Source organism: Rattus norvegicus, chromosome 10 (assembly GCF_036323735.1).
Source record: "Rattus norvegicus strain BN/NHsdMcwi chromosome 10, GRCr8, whole genome shotgun sequence".
Classification (NCBI taxonomy): domain Eukaryota; kingdom Metazoa; phylum Chordata; class Mammalia; order Rodentia; family Muridae; genus Rattus; species Rattus norvegicus.
The window spans coordinates 44262296-44278050 of NC_086028.1; the positions used below are offsets into that span (position 1 = coordinate 44262296).

A 15755-nucleotide genomic window follows, 5' to 3' on the forward strand; every position below is an offset into this window, starting at 1 on the left:
GTCCCGGAAGTCCCTAAGGGGAACATCAAGTGTACACCCGACCTCCAACCCCACTGCTTCCTATCCAGGCACGCAGCAGGCCCTGTACCTGCCTGCCACTGGGCTGCCACTCGACTTGCAGTACGTCCCCAAGTCCCAGCCACTTGCAAACCTTCTGCCTCTCCCACTGACCATGACCATGCTGCCGCCTAATGAGCCACACTGTGCTCTATGGAGGGAGGGTGGCGAACAGACAGACATACGGAGAGACAGAGAGACAGAAGGTTCAGAATGAGAAAGCATTTGTTCACAACAGACTCAAGTCTGCAGAGAGCATGCCCTCCCCATCTCTCCTGTACACTCCACAGCAGCTAAGGCAGGCACCCCAGAAAAGTGCTCTTGGGTCTCCATGGAGATGGGCACAGCGGGGATGCTCCAGTTCCTTGAATAAAAGGGTGTAGTGTTGGGTATCAGCCATGCACGCCTTCCTTCATGACTGCTGACCTGAAATTCTGAATGTTCTGATCGTGCTGCTGAGTAGCTGCTGTGAGGTTGGGATAAGGAGAAGGGCAAGCGCCACGTGTTCCGCCCCCGTGGGCTTTTACTTTCAGTCTACAGTTGGTTGAGTCTGCAGGTGTGAAGCCAGGGCATTCACTGAGGTGGGCCACGTAAGAAGTCCCCCTCACTCAGCTTCTCCTTTTCTTAAGCTGACCACAGTTGCAGGCCCCAGTGTACACAGCCACGTGGACGTGGCTCAGCCTGTGTGCTTTCAAGGGAGGGGCAAGATAGAACTTGTTTCACTGGAGGAGTCTTGACATCTTCATCCTTGTTCTCGACCCCTGAGAGCTCTCAGTAGGGACTTCTGGCCTACCCCTTTCAGCTTGAGACACTCTTAGACTCTCCACTCACCCCTGGATGTTCAAGTATCTTTGTAGGGTGCTGCCTCCCTTTCTGTTACAACGATGTGAGACAGGGGAGTCGAGGTCAAACAACAGCCTCTGAGAGGGGCTCTCAGAACCCTCAGGACAAATCACCTCAGGAAAATGCTCCTCATAATCCCGCATGGTAGGGAGTACGTTGTGATGTGCATCTGGAGAGAGATATTCAAACTGTAGCTGGTCCCTTAGCCCTCAGCATATCTCTCGCTCTCGCTCTCGCTCTCCCTCTCGCTCCCCCTCCCTCCCTCCCTCCCTCCCTCTTCTGCTCCCTCCCAACCCTTGACCCATTAGAATTATTCCCAAGATGTGAGCTCCAACCCTGCTCTTCTCTAGATCTTGGCTTCTCTTCATGTTCCCTAAACCAGACCACTTGGTCCCCCTACACTGTCTCAGAGTACTCTAGATGACCATGAAACATGACTCTTAGTTCTAGGGCCTTTTAGCAGACTCAGGGCTTCAGTCTCCCCGTTTGTCCAGTAAACATTGATGAGATTCAGGGGATGACTGCTGAGAGGTCACTCAGAGGCTGTGGGGTTCACCGTCCCTTCCTTAGGGGCTCAGCTTTGCTTTGTCCTCCCCCACGCCCCAGTGCCATCTACCTGGTGTATGGATCCAGGCATCTGAGACTGACTCTTGGCCTTCCATGCAGGACAGAGGCAGTGTGTTCCCTCTAGGGCCCAGATGTCCAGGTACACAGCAGGGACTTCCTCATTGGGAAGAGACACCTAGGGACTTCAACCTTTACCAAGCTGTCATGGTTAGAGCCTGACAGACAAAAGGCTCTGCGCTCCTGGAGGGAGAACTAGGGAAGCGGAGAGGACTGAAGACAGAGGCCTGTGTCCGTAAAGCTCAGTCTCTGACAGCCAGAAGTGAGGAGAAGCCCTGGGGTGGAGTGCTGAGTGCCGAGAGAGTTTTGTGTGTGTAACTGACTGCTAATGTGCACAGGTATTTTATTTCTGGGGTACAGTGTGATGTTTCCCCATGTGTGTACAGACTCTGCACTGATTAAATCAGGGGTGCCTCTCACCTGGTCTTTTTGTCTTTTTTTGAGTGCTGAACTCATTCAAATCTTAGTTCTGGGAGAAGGTCTCACAAGGCCCTACCCCTCCTTGAAGATGTCTATACTTTGCTGTATGTTGGGTTTTTGAGTGACATACCCACTGATAAGGTGCCCATACTCTTGTACGCAGCCAGGAAGGCTCACTGGTACAGACAGTCAATAGGAAAGACCAAACTTGTTCTGTGGTGCATCGGATGTGATAGGTGCATATAATGTTAACCACAGTCAGCCTCCTGGGCTCTCTTAGGAAGACGGGGAGGCTTGGAAATGGGGGTCTATGTGAGCACCAGGTTTAGACTTGTTGCTGTGTATGTGGTTTCAGCCATCCACTCATGTCTCACTACCAGGCTAGCTGCCACCTGTGTCCCCATACGTAAAGTACTTTACACACGGAACTTTATTTCCTTATGATTCTAGGCGCCAGAAGTAGAAGACCAGGGTGTCAGTGGGGTTAGTGTGTTAACTTATTTTGTTGCTGTGAAACGCCCAAGGCTGGAGACTGAAAGTCCAAACAGCATGCTGGCAGCTTGGCAGGGTGGCACCTTGGTGTGTCATGTTATGGCAATGACATCATACTTTAAGGACATGAACGAGGGAGATTGCTTAGTGAGACAGGAGGCTAGAGGAGAAGAAAAGGCCAATGTGCTCTTAACTCTTATAAGAGCTAACCAGGCTCCTTGTGAACTGTATTATATTAATTCCTTCCAACGGTAAGCCCCCACACCTTCTTTTAAATTGTATCTCTTAAACGCCACACCACTTCTTAACATCTTCACAGGGACCAAATGCCTATGCATATCTAGGACAGTTACCACAAACGACTCATAGAGGTTGGTGTCTCTCAAGGCCTCCGTCTTCTCCCATGTTCTCACCTGTCACTCCTCTGCATGTCTGTCCTTGTGCAAGTCACCAATCACAGTTGTCAGTCACAGATACTGCTCTAGAGAGACAGATTCTGGGGTGGCAGGAGCTTTTATGTCCCTTCGTGTTTGGCAGGGGCGAGCAGTAGCGGCAGGCAGGAGGAGGCAGCAGCACATGGCCCTCTGGTGTCCTTGATGGATAGGTCCTGGACCTACGAGCGTTCTGGTGGGCCTAGGGAGTGGAGACCCCTCTGCTGTCCTTGTTGCAGGCAGTGCTGCGGCTGCTGGGCAGGCCTGGGTATCAGGATTCCGTGACCCTCAACACCAGCCAGTGTTGAGCTCTTGTCCCAACGCCACTTGGCCCAAGGGTCACTCAGACCCTTGACCGTAAGGATTTGACATCTCCCTGGATCTCTTGGCCAGGACCTGAGGTTTCTGGTATCTTTTTTTTTTTTTTTTTTTTTTTTTTTTTTTTTTTTTTTTTTTTCGGAGCTGGGGACCGAACCCAGGGCCTTGCGCTTCCTAGGCAAGCGCTCTACCACTGAGCTAAATCCCCAACCCCTGGTTCTTTTTTTTTTTTTTTTTGGTTCTTTTTTTTTTTTTTTTTTTCGGAGCTGGATGGTATCTTAAACCCATTTGTTTTTTAGCTGAGTCTCATTGCCCTCTCTCTGTCCCTCTGCGTATTGTATTGCCACCCATCCTCCTCCTCAGCCACCTGACTGGGCAGCATCTGCTGTCTCTGTTGCTGCCTTTCAAATATCACCAGCTCAGCCGGTGTCGCTGAATGAGGTGAGAAGAGACCACTAGAAGAGAGTCTTGTTGGCCTGTTGGAGTCCTGGAGAAGCAGACAGGAGGGTGCCTCTGAAGCCGGCACGCCACGGGAGCAATACAGCCTATTTCTGAAGTAGAGACAGGATTTCTCTATCACTAACAGCTTTGCCTCCAAGCACCAGTCGCAGCGTCCTGTGAGGCCACCAGGGGGCGTGCTACCCCAGGTTCCTGAAGGAGAGTCTCAGAGGCTGTTCTTGCCTCAGGAGCAGGAGGGTCTGTTGCAGTGTTTGCATAGCTGGGGACTATGGAGGGCTGAGATGACATGGGTGGTTAGGGCAGCAAGGGGGAGTCCAACAGCTGCAGTTAGGGAGTAAACGGCCCATCCTTCAGCATCTTTTCGAGTCTTCAGGAAAATGAATGTTAGAAGTGCTTAACAGTAAGACTTGGAACGATTAATGCTAATAGTGATTTTTTTTTTAAAGAGATTTTATTGGTTCAATACACCCATGCAGTAGATCTTGAGCTTGTCCACTCTGACTCCCCTCACACCCCGGCATCCCCTTCCCCTCCCTCCCCCCAGCACATACTCTTGCCACCTTCTTGTCTTCTTCTCTCCCTCACTGTCTTTATTTAACCTACTGAGTCCAGTTCGTGTTGCCCATATATGATGGGCAACCTACCAGCAGCCTAGTGCGCCCCTCCCCCACTGGTGCCGGACTTCCCGACTGGCTTGGTCTCGTGCAGGTCACCCCAGCTGCTGTGAGATCCTAAGTGGCATGTCCAGAAGCAGCATTTCCCAGCCCTCCTCTCCGTCCTCCAGCTCCGGCACCTTCCCCTCCCCATGGCCTGTGACGGGGAGCTGGGTGGGGATGTGCATGCAGACGTGAATGACTCACTTAGGGTTGAACACTCAGTGGTCACTTACTCTCGGCACTCTAACTAGTGTTGAGGCTCTGCATTGACTGCTGCGCACTGGAGAGAGGCTTCTCTAGCCGAGGCGAGAGCAGCAGTTATCTGTGGATATAAATGTAAATATTTGAAGGTAGTCGACAAAGCAACAGTAGTAATTTGTATCCCTCTAGGGCCTGTGGCCTCCCCAGCCTTACCAGGCATGAATCCCTTCCTCCTGTGGAACAGGCCTCACACTCAAGAAAGCAGTTAGCTACCCCGTGGCCTCCATGCTGTCTTGCCTTGGCATTGTACCATGGTCAGCCTCTGAGTGAGGTCGTTGATTTCGGTGCTGTGGAAGCTTGCCCCTAGGAGAGGAATTTCTAGGGCAGCTCAACTTGGTTTTCTGTGACCCACAACCAATGTGTGTTGACTCTCCAGCAGTAGGGGCTTACCTTCTAGTTATGATGGCTAACCAAGAGCAAATGGTGAGCCTGTGTTTGGGGGGCATATGGGGCTTCTCTGTATAGGGATGTATAGAAAAGTAATTTTTGACAGACTGGCTCTGTCTTGAAATGCAAGGTTTGAGGGAGAGAGGGACAGAGCTTGGTCACTGACTGTGAAGTACTGTTGTGGACTAGATAAATAGACACAGAAGGAAGAATATCAAGGAATGGGGCCAAGCTGGGGCACCTGTGGGACATTGGAGAGGGCACTGGGGCAAGGGGCAAAAAGACACAGTAGGGCCACAGGCTGGACTCCTGGTGAAAAGCCTGACCTTACACAGCACACCCCATCTAGGAGGCAAGTACACAGGCCTGTCCTATCCTAAGAGTGACAGGGAATCTGCTTGGGATTCTGTAGACAGAGTAGACAGTGACCCATTGTTTGCTGTAGGTGAGAGGAAGAGGCCGAACTTGACGTAGGCCTGGCCTCTCCTTTCAGGAGATATTGACACAGGTCTCTAGGTCCCCTACAGTGTTCCTATGTCTGAGGCGTTGTTAGACCCACTGTGTGTGTCTGTCCCATGGGGCTGGAGTGACCTGGGGAGGACCAGGTAACAAGCCTTTGTACTGAGTGTACACTTTCTTCCCCCTACAGGACATTAAGGACGCCCTGTGCAGGTATGAGCCTGGGCATCTGGGCAGGATGTGGGTGGGGCCCGGCTGCTGGCCCCAAGCGTGAAGCTGAGCTGTCCCCTGTAGGGTGCAGGATGTGAAGCTGCAGCCTCCAGCAGTGGTGCCCATGGAGCTGAGGACTGTGTGCCGGGTCCCAGGGCTGGTGGAGACCCTGCGGAGGTTCCGAGGTGGGTGTACAGTCCTGGGAGCAGAGCTGCCGAGCCCCAGGACGTAACATGGACCCAGTATCTTAGAACACCAGTCGTAGAAACTTCCCTCTGCTTTAGACACTATACCATGTATGAGTGTGTTCTGACCGAGCATTCTCCACAGGACTGACCGGCTTCAGATTCTACCTGTAAGACCCAGGAAAGGCCCATATTTCCATTTCCCTGCTCTTACTCCAGAGTCCTCACAACCCCTGTCTAATGTTAGGTGATTTGCGAGGTGGCTCACAAAATCCAGGAGACATTTTGCTCAGTGTTAACAGTTTGCTAAAGAATCTGCAGCTAAGGAAGAGGTGGTGGGTGAGGCTGGAGGGCAGCGTGAAGCCTTCCTGCGCTCACTGCACACTACCCTCCTGCACTTTGAGGACTGGCCCCTTGGACCCAACCTTTGAGGAGCTTTAGGGATGTTCTGTTCTGTGGGCATAGTATGCCACACCATGGTGAGCAAGCTTGACCCCTGACTCCTGTCTTCACTCTGAAGTCAATGAATGAGGCTGAACTTTCTTCTGTCGCACAGCTGGCTTGTGGTGGCCAGCACCATCCTGAAGTGATCAACAGACCCCACCTGAGCCACCTTAGCAACCTAAGTTCAAGTGATGATGTAAGGAGACTCTTAGGATTGGCAAAGCAGATTTCAGGTCTTCTCTGGAGCCAGGGGTGGACTCTGCTGTTAAGTCCTGGTTGTCCGGGGGACTGCTGCCTTTGGTTCTAGCCAAAGGTCGACTGTCTGTGGGCCATGCCAGGCCTAGAGGTAGGTAGACCAGAACCAGCTGGGCTGTGGTCTGGGAGGAAACCCTCCTCCTGAGCAGCTCTGTGTTACCCTGGGAGCCACCAGAATGCTGTGGGCGTAGGGTACGGCTGCAACCCAAACCCACAGTCTTCTGATGGAGATTGAAAGAAGGAACAAATGTAGACAGTGTTCAGGACATATGGGGGCAGATCATCCTGGGCTACATGAACCCTCTCTCACATAGGAAATAGGAATGCAGTCAGAATGCCGATACCAGAAGCAGATGCAGGGCTGCTTTCTAGAGTATAGAGCTGGGTCTTTTTCCCAGAGGAGGGAGGCTCTCCATTGGGGCGGAGACCTATGGCTCCAGCAAATGGCCACGTGGGCTGCCAGGAAAACTTTGGCTGATTGCTAGAGCAATGGGGGTTGACTCGGGAGTCTGGTTGACCTCAGGCCTTTACACAGGTGACATAACCTTGGACCCAGACACCGCCAACCCGGAGCTGGTCTTATCTGAGGACCGGAGGAGTGTGCAGCGTGGTGAACAGCGGCAGGCCCTGCCTGACAGCCCAGAGCGGTTCGACCCAGGCCCCTGTGTGCTGGGCCAGGAGCGCATTACCTCTGGCCGCCACTACTGGGAGGTAGAAGTTGGGGACCAAACCAGCTGGGCACTTGGCGTGTGCAAAGAAACTGTCAACAGGAAGGAAAAGGGGGAGCTGTCCGCTGGCAATGGGTTCTGGATCCTGGTGTTCCTGGGGAGCTTCTATAACTCCAATGAGCGGGCCTTCTCCCCACTACGGGACCCTCCCAAGCGTGTGGGGATTTTTCTGGACTATGAAGCTGGTCATCTCTCATTCTACAGTGCCACAGATGGGTCGCTGTTGTTTATCTTCCCTGAGACCCCCTTCTCAGGTACACTGCGGCCTCTCTTCTCACCTCTGTCCAGCAGCCCAACCCCTATGACCATCTGCAGACTGATAGGTGTTTCTGGGGACACCCTTGGTCCCCAGTGACCCAAACCTTCTAGGAGAGTCCCTTCACCTCTCCTGGTCCTTTGTCCTGGCCATGCAGAGACCCAGGAGCCAGCTGGCACCCTGTGAAGATTAGGAGGAGCACACAGTGCCTTTCTGACCACATGTGGGAAACCACAAGTTCTCAGTCTCAGGCAGTCTGATTGAGAGTATATTGGGCTGGGCTCTGCCCTCATGCTGGGGATCATTCCCACCCCTGATGCCTCTTAGTGCCCAAAGCTCTCACCAAAGCACTAAGTCCCATGTGTCACCAGCACCTCAGATTCTAGGTTCCTGTAATGCCATAGACTTTTCCAGAAGTAGTCAAGGCTTGTCCATGCTGCTGTGAGCAGTCTGGTCTGCCTGCCAAGCACACCACACAGTCCCTGAAGTGATACTGGGTAAGGTTAGGTAGAGCCAGCTTCAAGCTCACCAGCATCTCAGGACTTGGTCTAATACATGGAAGACTGCTCAGAGCTGCTGGGTGTGGCTACAAAGAGAAATTAGAAGATAACAGCCTGATCCCAGAGATGAGACAGTCTGGTGGGGGCTAATCCTAAAGGAGTATTCAACGTTTGTATTCAGCACATAAGGGGCCCAGAAGTAGAACTCAGAAGTGACACTTGAACACACCCTTCTATTCTGAGACTTGTCTGGTTTTGCCCTCAAAAGGGCTCCCCTGGTGGCTGTGGTACACTGCCCCTGCTTTGCAGACTGAGCTGCACAGTCCGGAGTGCACAGGAGCCAGTAGTGACTGCTTTTGTATACACTTCCGGGAGTTTTATAGTCTATTTATTGAAAGGGAAACATTTAAATAAACTCATCTGAAATAGTGTCCTCTGCTTGTCCTTGGGTAAATAACTGAGACCTTGGGCGGGTAAAAACACTGTTTATTGCAAAGTTTGAACTGACTGGTTCCAACTTCCACTGAAGGGAATTACAACCCAGCTTCTGAGGGCATCTTCAGTCATGCTGTATAAATCCCTCTCTTCAACACACTACTAAAAATATATTTGAAAGAAAACGTAAAGGAAAAAGCTGACATGCCAGGCAGATAGGTGGTTACTGAAGAAGCAAGAGGGTCATAGGCCACCAGACCTAAGACACAGCTCTTTCACACACAGGCACAATAAATTGGGGGTTCCATCCATGTGTTCTTTATCACGTGTGTTGGATGTGTATGACACACCTAAAGGACTTGGCTCCCAGGAGTTAGTGGGGACTTTGTCATACAGCTCAACTAGCCCTTTTCCTGTTACCAGCTTTATTTTGAGAACACCCTATGATATTTCCATGTGTTTGTCCCAGGCAGGGGAAGCGTCACCGGTGAGTACAACACCTGGGTTATGCAGCCGCACTGGCTGTGACTTGTAGACAGTGCTGCGTTTGTGATGTCTGGGGCAGGAAACCCTGGCAAACAGATGAGACAGCTGTGTGGTTGAGACCAATGTGTGCTCCTAGCCATGGCTTTGGAGAAGAGCAGGACACAGGTCCTGAGGAAAGTTCATGACCAAAGCCAAACCTTGGCTTCTGTACGTCTGCTGAGATGGGCCTTGTCCAGGGAATAGACTTACAGCCAGGATCTCCCATGTCCTGAGCAGGAGCAGATGCCATACAGTGAGTGAGATGAAGGACAGATTAATTGAGTGGGTGAGCTCTGCTGGAGCAGGGTCCAAGTCCTTTCCCAGCAGTGAGGGAACTCTAAAATGAGACACTGCCAGAGAACCAGATGTTGGTTGGGAACAATCACACGAAAGCAGTGAAACCCTCCGAGCACAGAGAGACTCCTTAAGGTTCCTGGGAGCTGCTCTCCAGTCGTACTCATTCTTGGTTCCTCAGACCTAAGTCAAAGTCTTGTCACACAGATTCCCAACCACACAATTTAGCCAACCTAAGTGAATTAAAATATTAGAATTAGGGGTTGGGGATTTAGCTCAGTGGTAGAGCGCTTGCCTAGCAAACGCAGGGCCCTGGGTTCGGTCCCCAGCTCCGGAAAAAAGAAAAATATTAGAATTAAAAGACTTCTGTAAGGACAGCACGTGCTTTTAACCTCTAAGGCATTGGTTCTCAACCTTTCTAATGTCATTTAATTCAGCTCCTCCTGTTGTGGTGACCTCCAACCATAAAATTGTTGCTACTTAATAACTAGCTTTGCTTCTGTTACGAATAGTGATGTAAATATCTGATATGCAACTCAGGCTGAGAACCATAGCTCTAGGCCATCTCCAGCTTGTTTGTTTCCTTAACAAGATAGAACTTCAGTGTAGTTGCTATTTTGAGGCTGAGTTTCACTATGCAGACCAGGTTGGCCTTGAACTCACAGAGCTACAGGACTCTGCCTCCAGAGCCACCACAGCTAGCCCCTCGATGGTTTGCATTTCCTTAGTAGCTAAGGATATTGAATATTTTCATGTGTTTATTGGTTGTTTGCATGTCTTTTGACAGTTGTCTGTTTAATATTTTCATTGATATTTATAGTTCTTCAGTCAGTCTGGCTGCTGACCCTTTGTCAGATGACTAGCTGGCAAAGATGGCTCTCCTGTCCTGTCAGGTCTTTTTTCTGGCCATTACTTCCTTTGCTGGCCAGAGCTATTTGATTTTATGTTGTCCATTTATATTTCAGAAGGTTCCTATCTTGCCATGTACCCAGAGGCAAGGAGAATCTGACAGGAAAGTGAGCTCTGAGAGAAATGCTTGATGTTCCTGGAAAGCTTGTGGCTGACTGTTGAGAGAGCTCATACATCAGAGCAAGTGCGCTTGAAGTCAGGGTTTCCACAGTATTTTTGCTTGTGTTGCTTTAGCTGTAGAGGGACTGATTTCTCTTAGCCCGTTCTCCTCCCACCCTCTAGTTTTCATAATTAACTTAAGGACATTTCAATTTGTCCTCTTATCAGAGCTGTTCACTAAGAAGTGACACAGTCTGGGGTCCTCACCAGAGGCAGTATCAGGGGGCACAGACTTCGACTTAAAGCTCCCACACTAAGGGTGCATCATCCTTTTCACATATTCAGCAGCCCCGGGTGCTACATTATAACAACTAAGAACAAACTAGGGGTGTGTCTGTGTGCATGGATCCTGGTGAAATCACAGGACTGCAGGAGGGGCAGTGGGAAGACTGAAGGGTGGCCTAGTTTTTACAATGGCCTTGAACCAGCAGTCCCAAGACAACCTGGGTAAAGACTCCAGGAGGTTCATAGCCATCTTGGCATTTTTTATCCAAGAACTAAAGACCAAGAGATTCGGGCACACACTACACACAAGGGCAGGAGAGAGGCCAGGAGGTTCTGAAGAGCAATAGTGGAGGCCCCAGAGGTCAACAGATGCATGGGCAGCTGGGAGGGGTATGAGAGAGGAGCCAAAGGTCCTGCTGATCTCCAGTTATCAGTCTCTGGCAGCAGGGGCGCTCTAAAGAGACACCGGGGTCTCTTAAATTTATCACTTGACCCCAAAGAAATGGGAGTCCTCCACTATCTAGAGGGGACTCTTGTCTCTCAGATTTCAAACAGTTCTAACACTGTCAGAGCATTTTACAAGATGAACCTGAAACCCAGATGACTGTGGTGGATGAGGCTGCTTCTTGACCAGCGTAGATGTGCATATCCTTAGCCCTCTATTTAAACTTTAATCCTTCAGACTCTGAAGAGTATCTCAATGTCCCTCTTCCCAATGGAGCCACATTTTAATTGGTTTATTGAGGATAGGTGGCTGGACTCGACTTGGTGCACAAGTCGCGATTCCCCAAGTTCCATACATAACGCTGTGAAGATCCCAAACACCAGGGAGGTGACTCAATGAAGCAGAACACTCTCTGGCTGTTTTGCATCTTTTATTGGCGGGCACATCTTGCTCTGTAGGGCTGGGCCTCAGCGCACCTGAGCCAGGTTGTGCTTCTTGTAGAGTAGCGCCCGGCGCTTCTCGCGCTCGCGCACAAAGGCACGCAATCGCGCGGTGGGGAAGGTCACGGGCGTGGGCCGGGAACCGGTGGGGCCCTCCTCCGTCAGCCACCCGCACTGCAAGCAGGTGGAAGCGCACGGGCGACCCCTGAAGCAGAGAGTGGGTCAGCGGGATCTGAGGATTAGGCTGAATGGGGCAGGGGTTGGGGGGTGAGAAAAGCCAAGAGGGGAGGGCTGTACGGGGGCGGGGCTGGTGATGTGGGTTCGACAGGCCAGAGCAGTGAAGGGGGCGGGACGGAGCGGAGCGCTGGTTGAGCTACTTACCAGGGCCGAGCGCACAATGAACTCTGCAGGAAGGCTACCGCACCCCCTGATAATCCTGCATAGCAGCGACTCAATTGAATGAGTCCCTTGCGCAGGCCTTTCTGCAGGTCGCGAGTCCCCTCGCTGCTCACTGGGTACTCGCCACTCAGCCTGAGTGAGTGAGAGGCACAGGAGACTCAGTTACCCTTGGATGGACAGGAGATACTGAGACATCGAGCCCCCATAGAGGATGGTGGAGTATAGGAACTAAATTCACCTCTGGATCTATTTGTGGGGGTGCACAGGGCTTGGTGTTTGTGGCTTGACCCGCCCACCTAGCACAGATTCCCGGGACACTCCGGAAGGACTCACATAATGAAGGCTGTTACACCAATAGCCCAGATGTCTGTCTGTGGAACCGCCCCTTGGCCTTCCAGAAGTTCTGGAGCTGCAGAGAAGCATGAGTGGACACGAGGTTGGGCACAGTTGTGTAGGTCAGGTGGTAGATGTCAGTGGAGGAGCCAGGTGGCATGCAAGGGTATCTGGCCCAAGTGAATAGTCACCAGCATGTGGCTCTAGTGAGAGCCTGGTGGATGGGATGTCAGTGGAGCTGGGCGTGAGAGGGACAAGTAGGGAAGAACTTCCTCTCTGCCCCAACAGATCAGGAGACAGATCAGGAGTCTTATATGTACCCATGGTCTCTAGGTAGTCTTTGAAGTTTTCAGGAGGTGGGACCTTCTCTTGGCTGAGACTCTGGGCGTTACCCAGGTCTATAACCTTAAGCAGGTTGTACTCGGTGACCATCATGTTCTCCGACCTCAGGTCCAGGTGCAGGATGTGTTGGGCATGCAGGTACTGGGTGGCACTGAGCATCTGCCACAGGTAGTCCTTCACATCAGACTCTGAGTACGAGTCCCTAGGGGCACAGATGGCTCAGAACAGGCCCAAGGTAGAACATATCCTAGCAGGGCTTGACACACATGGGAAGGCTGAGAGCACTGCCCTGACAGACCAGAAGGGCCATCAGGCTCTGCTGAGTCTCAGCTAGATGGGGTCAGACAGTTCCCACAGTCCCTCCCAGAGATCTCTGCTTACATGACTGTCTCCCTGGCAGACCATGCTACCCCTCACCTCTCCGCCAGAGAGGGTAGCAGCTCAGGGCCAGAGCACAGCTCTAGGATGAGCACCAGGTGCCGGGGACTGAGGTAGGCAGCATGGAGTTGGGCCAGATGTGGGTGGTGCAGTCTCTTTAGTGCCTCATATTCTCTTAGTACAGTTGTCTTGTCCTCAGGCTGGTAGGGAACGATCTTAGCAGCCAGGGCCCGCCCACTTGCTTTCTCCCTACACTGCCTCACCACACTGAAGCGGCCCCTGCAGGAAGGAAACATGGGGAACTTGTGAGTAGTCCCCACACACTTAGAGCAGTAAGGACCAAGCTCGGGAAGCAGATAAGGTAAGGGGCCAATGACAGACACGCTGGGCAGTTGCACTGGAGTGTGGGTCATAGAAAGCCCCCAGGAAGAGTCGGGGGGCAGTCTCTACCTTCCCACCCTCCACAAACACCCCGCACCTCCGGATCTGTGTCTGGAAGGCAAAAGTCTTTGTGCTGGGAAGAAGCTGGGCTGGTCTCCCCCGGCTGCTTTCCTCCTCAGAAGCTGTGAGAAGTGAGACAGGGGATCTAGTCATAGAGGGACATCCAGGCAGCCCTATCCCTCCCACCATCTCTCAGTCCCTTCCCAAGCTCTACAAAAATGGCCGTTTAGGCTCCCGTGCATTCTGACCTCCCGTTCCTTGAACAACTAACTTTGTGCGTGTTGGAGGAGAAACTTGGATAGGGAGGGGCCATGGCGGAATCTGTTCACTAACCGCAAACGTGGTAATGGCAGAGAGCATTCCAGGATGGGACGGGATAGCAAGCAAACATCACCTACCGTCCGTGAGTCTACACCATCCATTTCTAATCTACCAGAGCAGCACTCTTCCATCAGATGCAAACACAACACCCCGTAAAGTCAAAACTGACCATGGTCAACTGCAGCCAGGGCAACATGAGGAGGGGTGGTGAGGGGAGGACAGGAGGAGGATGGGGTCCCCCAGGGAGTGTAGGTTCTGAATGCTGAATGCAGGCATGTAGATCATTCATGGACAAGAGGGTGTCTGTGCCTGATCTGATGGCCCCTTATCTGCCCCATCCGCCCCAAAGCTCACCCAGGTGGTTGGGTCCTCCAAGGAGGACCTGTTCTGAGGGGCTACTGTAGGGGCCCATTCCTGCTTTGCTGACACATGCTGTCCGGAAGGTATACATGCCACCCCGGGGCAGCTTGCCAGTGAGGTAGCAGCAGTCGGAGATGTCAGAGGCCAGGGTTGTCCAGCTGCCTCCTGACCACATGGGAGAGAGTAAGAAGCCGTTGTGGAGGACCAAGGGAACCCCTCTCCTGAGGGCACCCACAGACAGAGAGCAGACACACCCACTTAGAACCTTTCCATGCCAACCCTTCCCACGCCTCAGGAAACCTATACCTTCTATACAGCACTGCACAATGTAGGTCACTGGGCCATAGGATTCCACAGGCTTCCAGACCAGCAACACTGCATCCGTGTATAGTTCCCCCACCTCCGGGCGTGGAGAAGATGAAGGGCGCTCTGCAAGGGCAACTCTGTGGTCAGCACGGATACTCAAGGAAAACCCTCTGGCCACACCCATCTCACTCGCAGCACCTGCCAGGCCTACCTTCCACTTTCTCTGTCATTTGATAGAGAGGGGCCTCAAGCTAGGATGAATAGAAGAGGCTGGTGCTTCTCCTAGTGGGGGTAGGAGGTTCAGGGATACCTGCCTGGCAATCTCTGTCTAGATCCCTATTGGCTGGCCACCTCACCGGGGCACACTCGAGACCCTATGGAGTGGCCCTGCTTAGTGCCTCATCTCTGCTGAGTGTCCTAGCCCAAGGCTAGCAGGCCAATCAGTGATGGACTGGTCCCACAGCTAGCCCAATAGTCCCTGTCTTCATCACCCTAGATGCATCGTCGGATGCTGTGTGGACCAGAAAGCAATACAGGAAGATAGGTGGTACAGTCAGGAGAGGAAGTTTATATCTCAGGCATGTATGTGTAAGGCTTTCTGTCCAGCAGTGGAGCACAGAAATAGACTCTTCGGCACTAGGTGTGGCATTAGTAGCTTTACTTACTTCTTTGATTTTCTTGACTTCCCTATAAGCCCCAAGTTCCATGGACCCTCAGATAAGAAACCAGTATTGTCCTGCTCACTAAGCAAAATCAGATGCCCTGGAACTCCCAGCCTAGCCCTCGTGGCCTGGTTCCAGTGTGGACCACACACCTGCTTTCCGGAGGACACCTGTGGTGACTGCTGTCCCTAGTGGGTTGCTCACACAGCAGGTATATGTGCCCAGATCCTCCTCCGTCACCACCAGAATGGTCAGCAGCTGGAAGTTCTTCAGGGTGGAAGAGATGAGGAGGTGGCCGCTGCTCTCCAGAAGGGCCCCATCTGTGACAAGACAAAACCAGCCTTGACTTTGCCCCAGGAGAGCCACAGCATGCCACTAGGCCTGCGACTGCTGCTCGGCCACACCAATCCAGCACCCAGACTCTAGGACAGCTCCTTTACCTTTGCTCCAGGTAGCCTGGGCAGTTGGCTGGGCCAACACCTGGCAGGCCAGTGTCACTGATTGGCCCAGGACCACAGCCTCATCAGAGAGTTCTCTTAGGAAGGATGGCGCTGAGAGGGGGCAAAAGAAGAGCTGTGAGAGGAAACTGCCTGACCAGACAGCCAGGTCTGGACCCTGGTCAGATTTCCAAGCTTAGAGCTCTGTACCAGAACCCCACCGTGCTCTCACACTGTTGTGATGCCTGCTTACCTTGGTCCCTGCCCTTCAGGCCTGATAGCCGGAAAGAAGCTAGGCCTGCCTTCTTTCTGGGAGGCCCTTCCTTCTCAGGACCTGTGGAAGAAAGAGGCCCAGGAGC

The 15755-nt window shown here is 52.3% G+C and overlaps 2 protein-coding genes across 26 annotated transcripts in view; one reads left to right on the forward strand and one right to left on the reverse strand.

Annotated features, from left to right (window-relative positions):
• Trim11 (tripartite motif-containing 11) overlaps positions 1–8416 on the forward strand; it is a 15693-nt gene extending 7277 nt beyond the window's left edge. Inside the window, exons 4-6 of one of the 2 annotated variants that reach the window (NM_001399546.1) lie at positions 5598–5620; positions 5702–5802; positions 7037–8416. In NM_001399546.1, coding sequence (NP_001386475.1) covers positions 5598–5620; positions 5702–5802; positions 7037–7584 — 672 coding nt within the window. In that variant the 3' untranslated portion in view covers positions 7585–8416. Of the gene's footprint in view, positions 1–68; positions 4642–5597; positions 5621–5701; positions 5803–7036 lie in introns of those variants that run through there. The other variant, XM_039086305.2, reaches the window with a different exon arrangement.
• A 2974-nt stretch (positions 8417–11390) lies between these two features.
• Positions 11391–15755, reverse strand: part of Obscn (obscurin, cytoskeletal calmodulin and titin-interacting RhoGEF) — a 145590-nt gene continuing 141225 nt past the window's right edge. For all 24 annotated transcript variants that reach the window (XM_063270116.1, XM_063270112.1, XM_063270115.1 and 21 more), the window contains 11 exons: positions 15650–15730; positions 15400–15510; positions 15112–15279; positions 14298–14420; positions 13986–14156; positions 13348–13432; positions 12909–13148; positions 12470–12693; positions 12150–12225; positions 11799–11948; positions 11391–11622 (listed from right to left, as the gene is read on the reverse strand). In XM_063270116.1, the coding sequence (XP_063126186.1) occupies positions 11445–11622; positions 11799–11948; positions 12150–12225; positions 12470–12693; positions 12909–13148; positions 13348–13432; positions 13986–14156; positions 14298–14420; positions 15112–15279; positions 15400–15510; positions 15650–15730 (1607 nt within the window). In that variant the 3' untranslated portion in view covers positions 11391–11444. The remainder of the gene's footprint in view (positions 11623–11798; positions 11949–12149; positions 12226–12469; positions 12694–12908; positions 13149–13347; positions 13433–13985; positions 14157–14297; positions 14421–15111; positions 15280–15399; positions 15511–15649; positions 15731–15755) is intronic.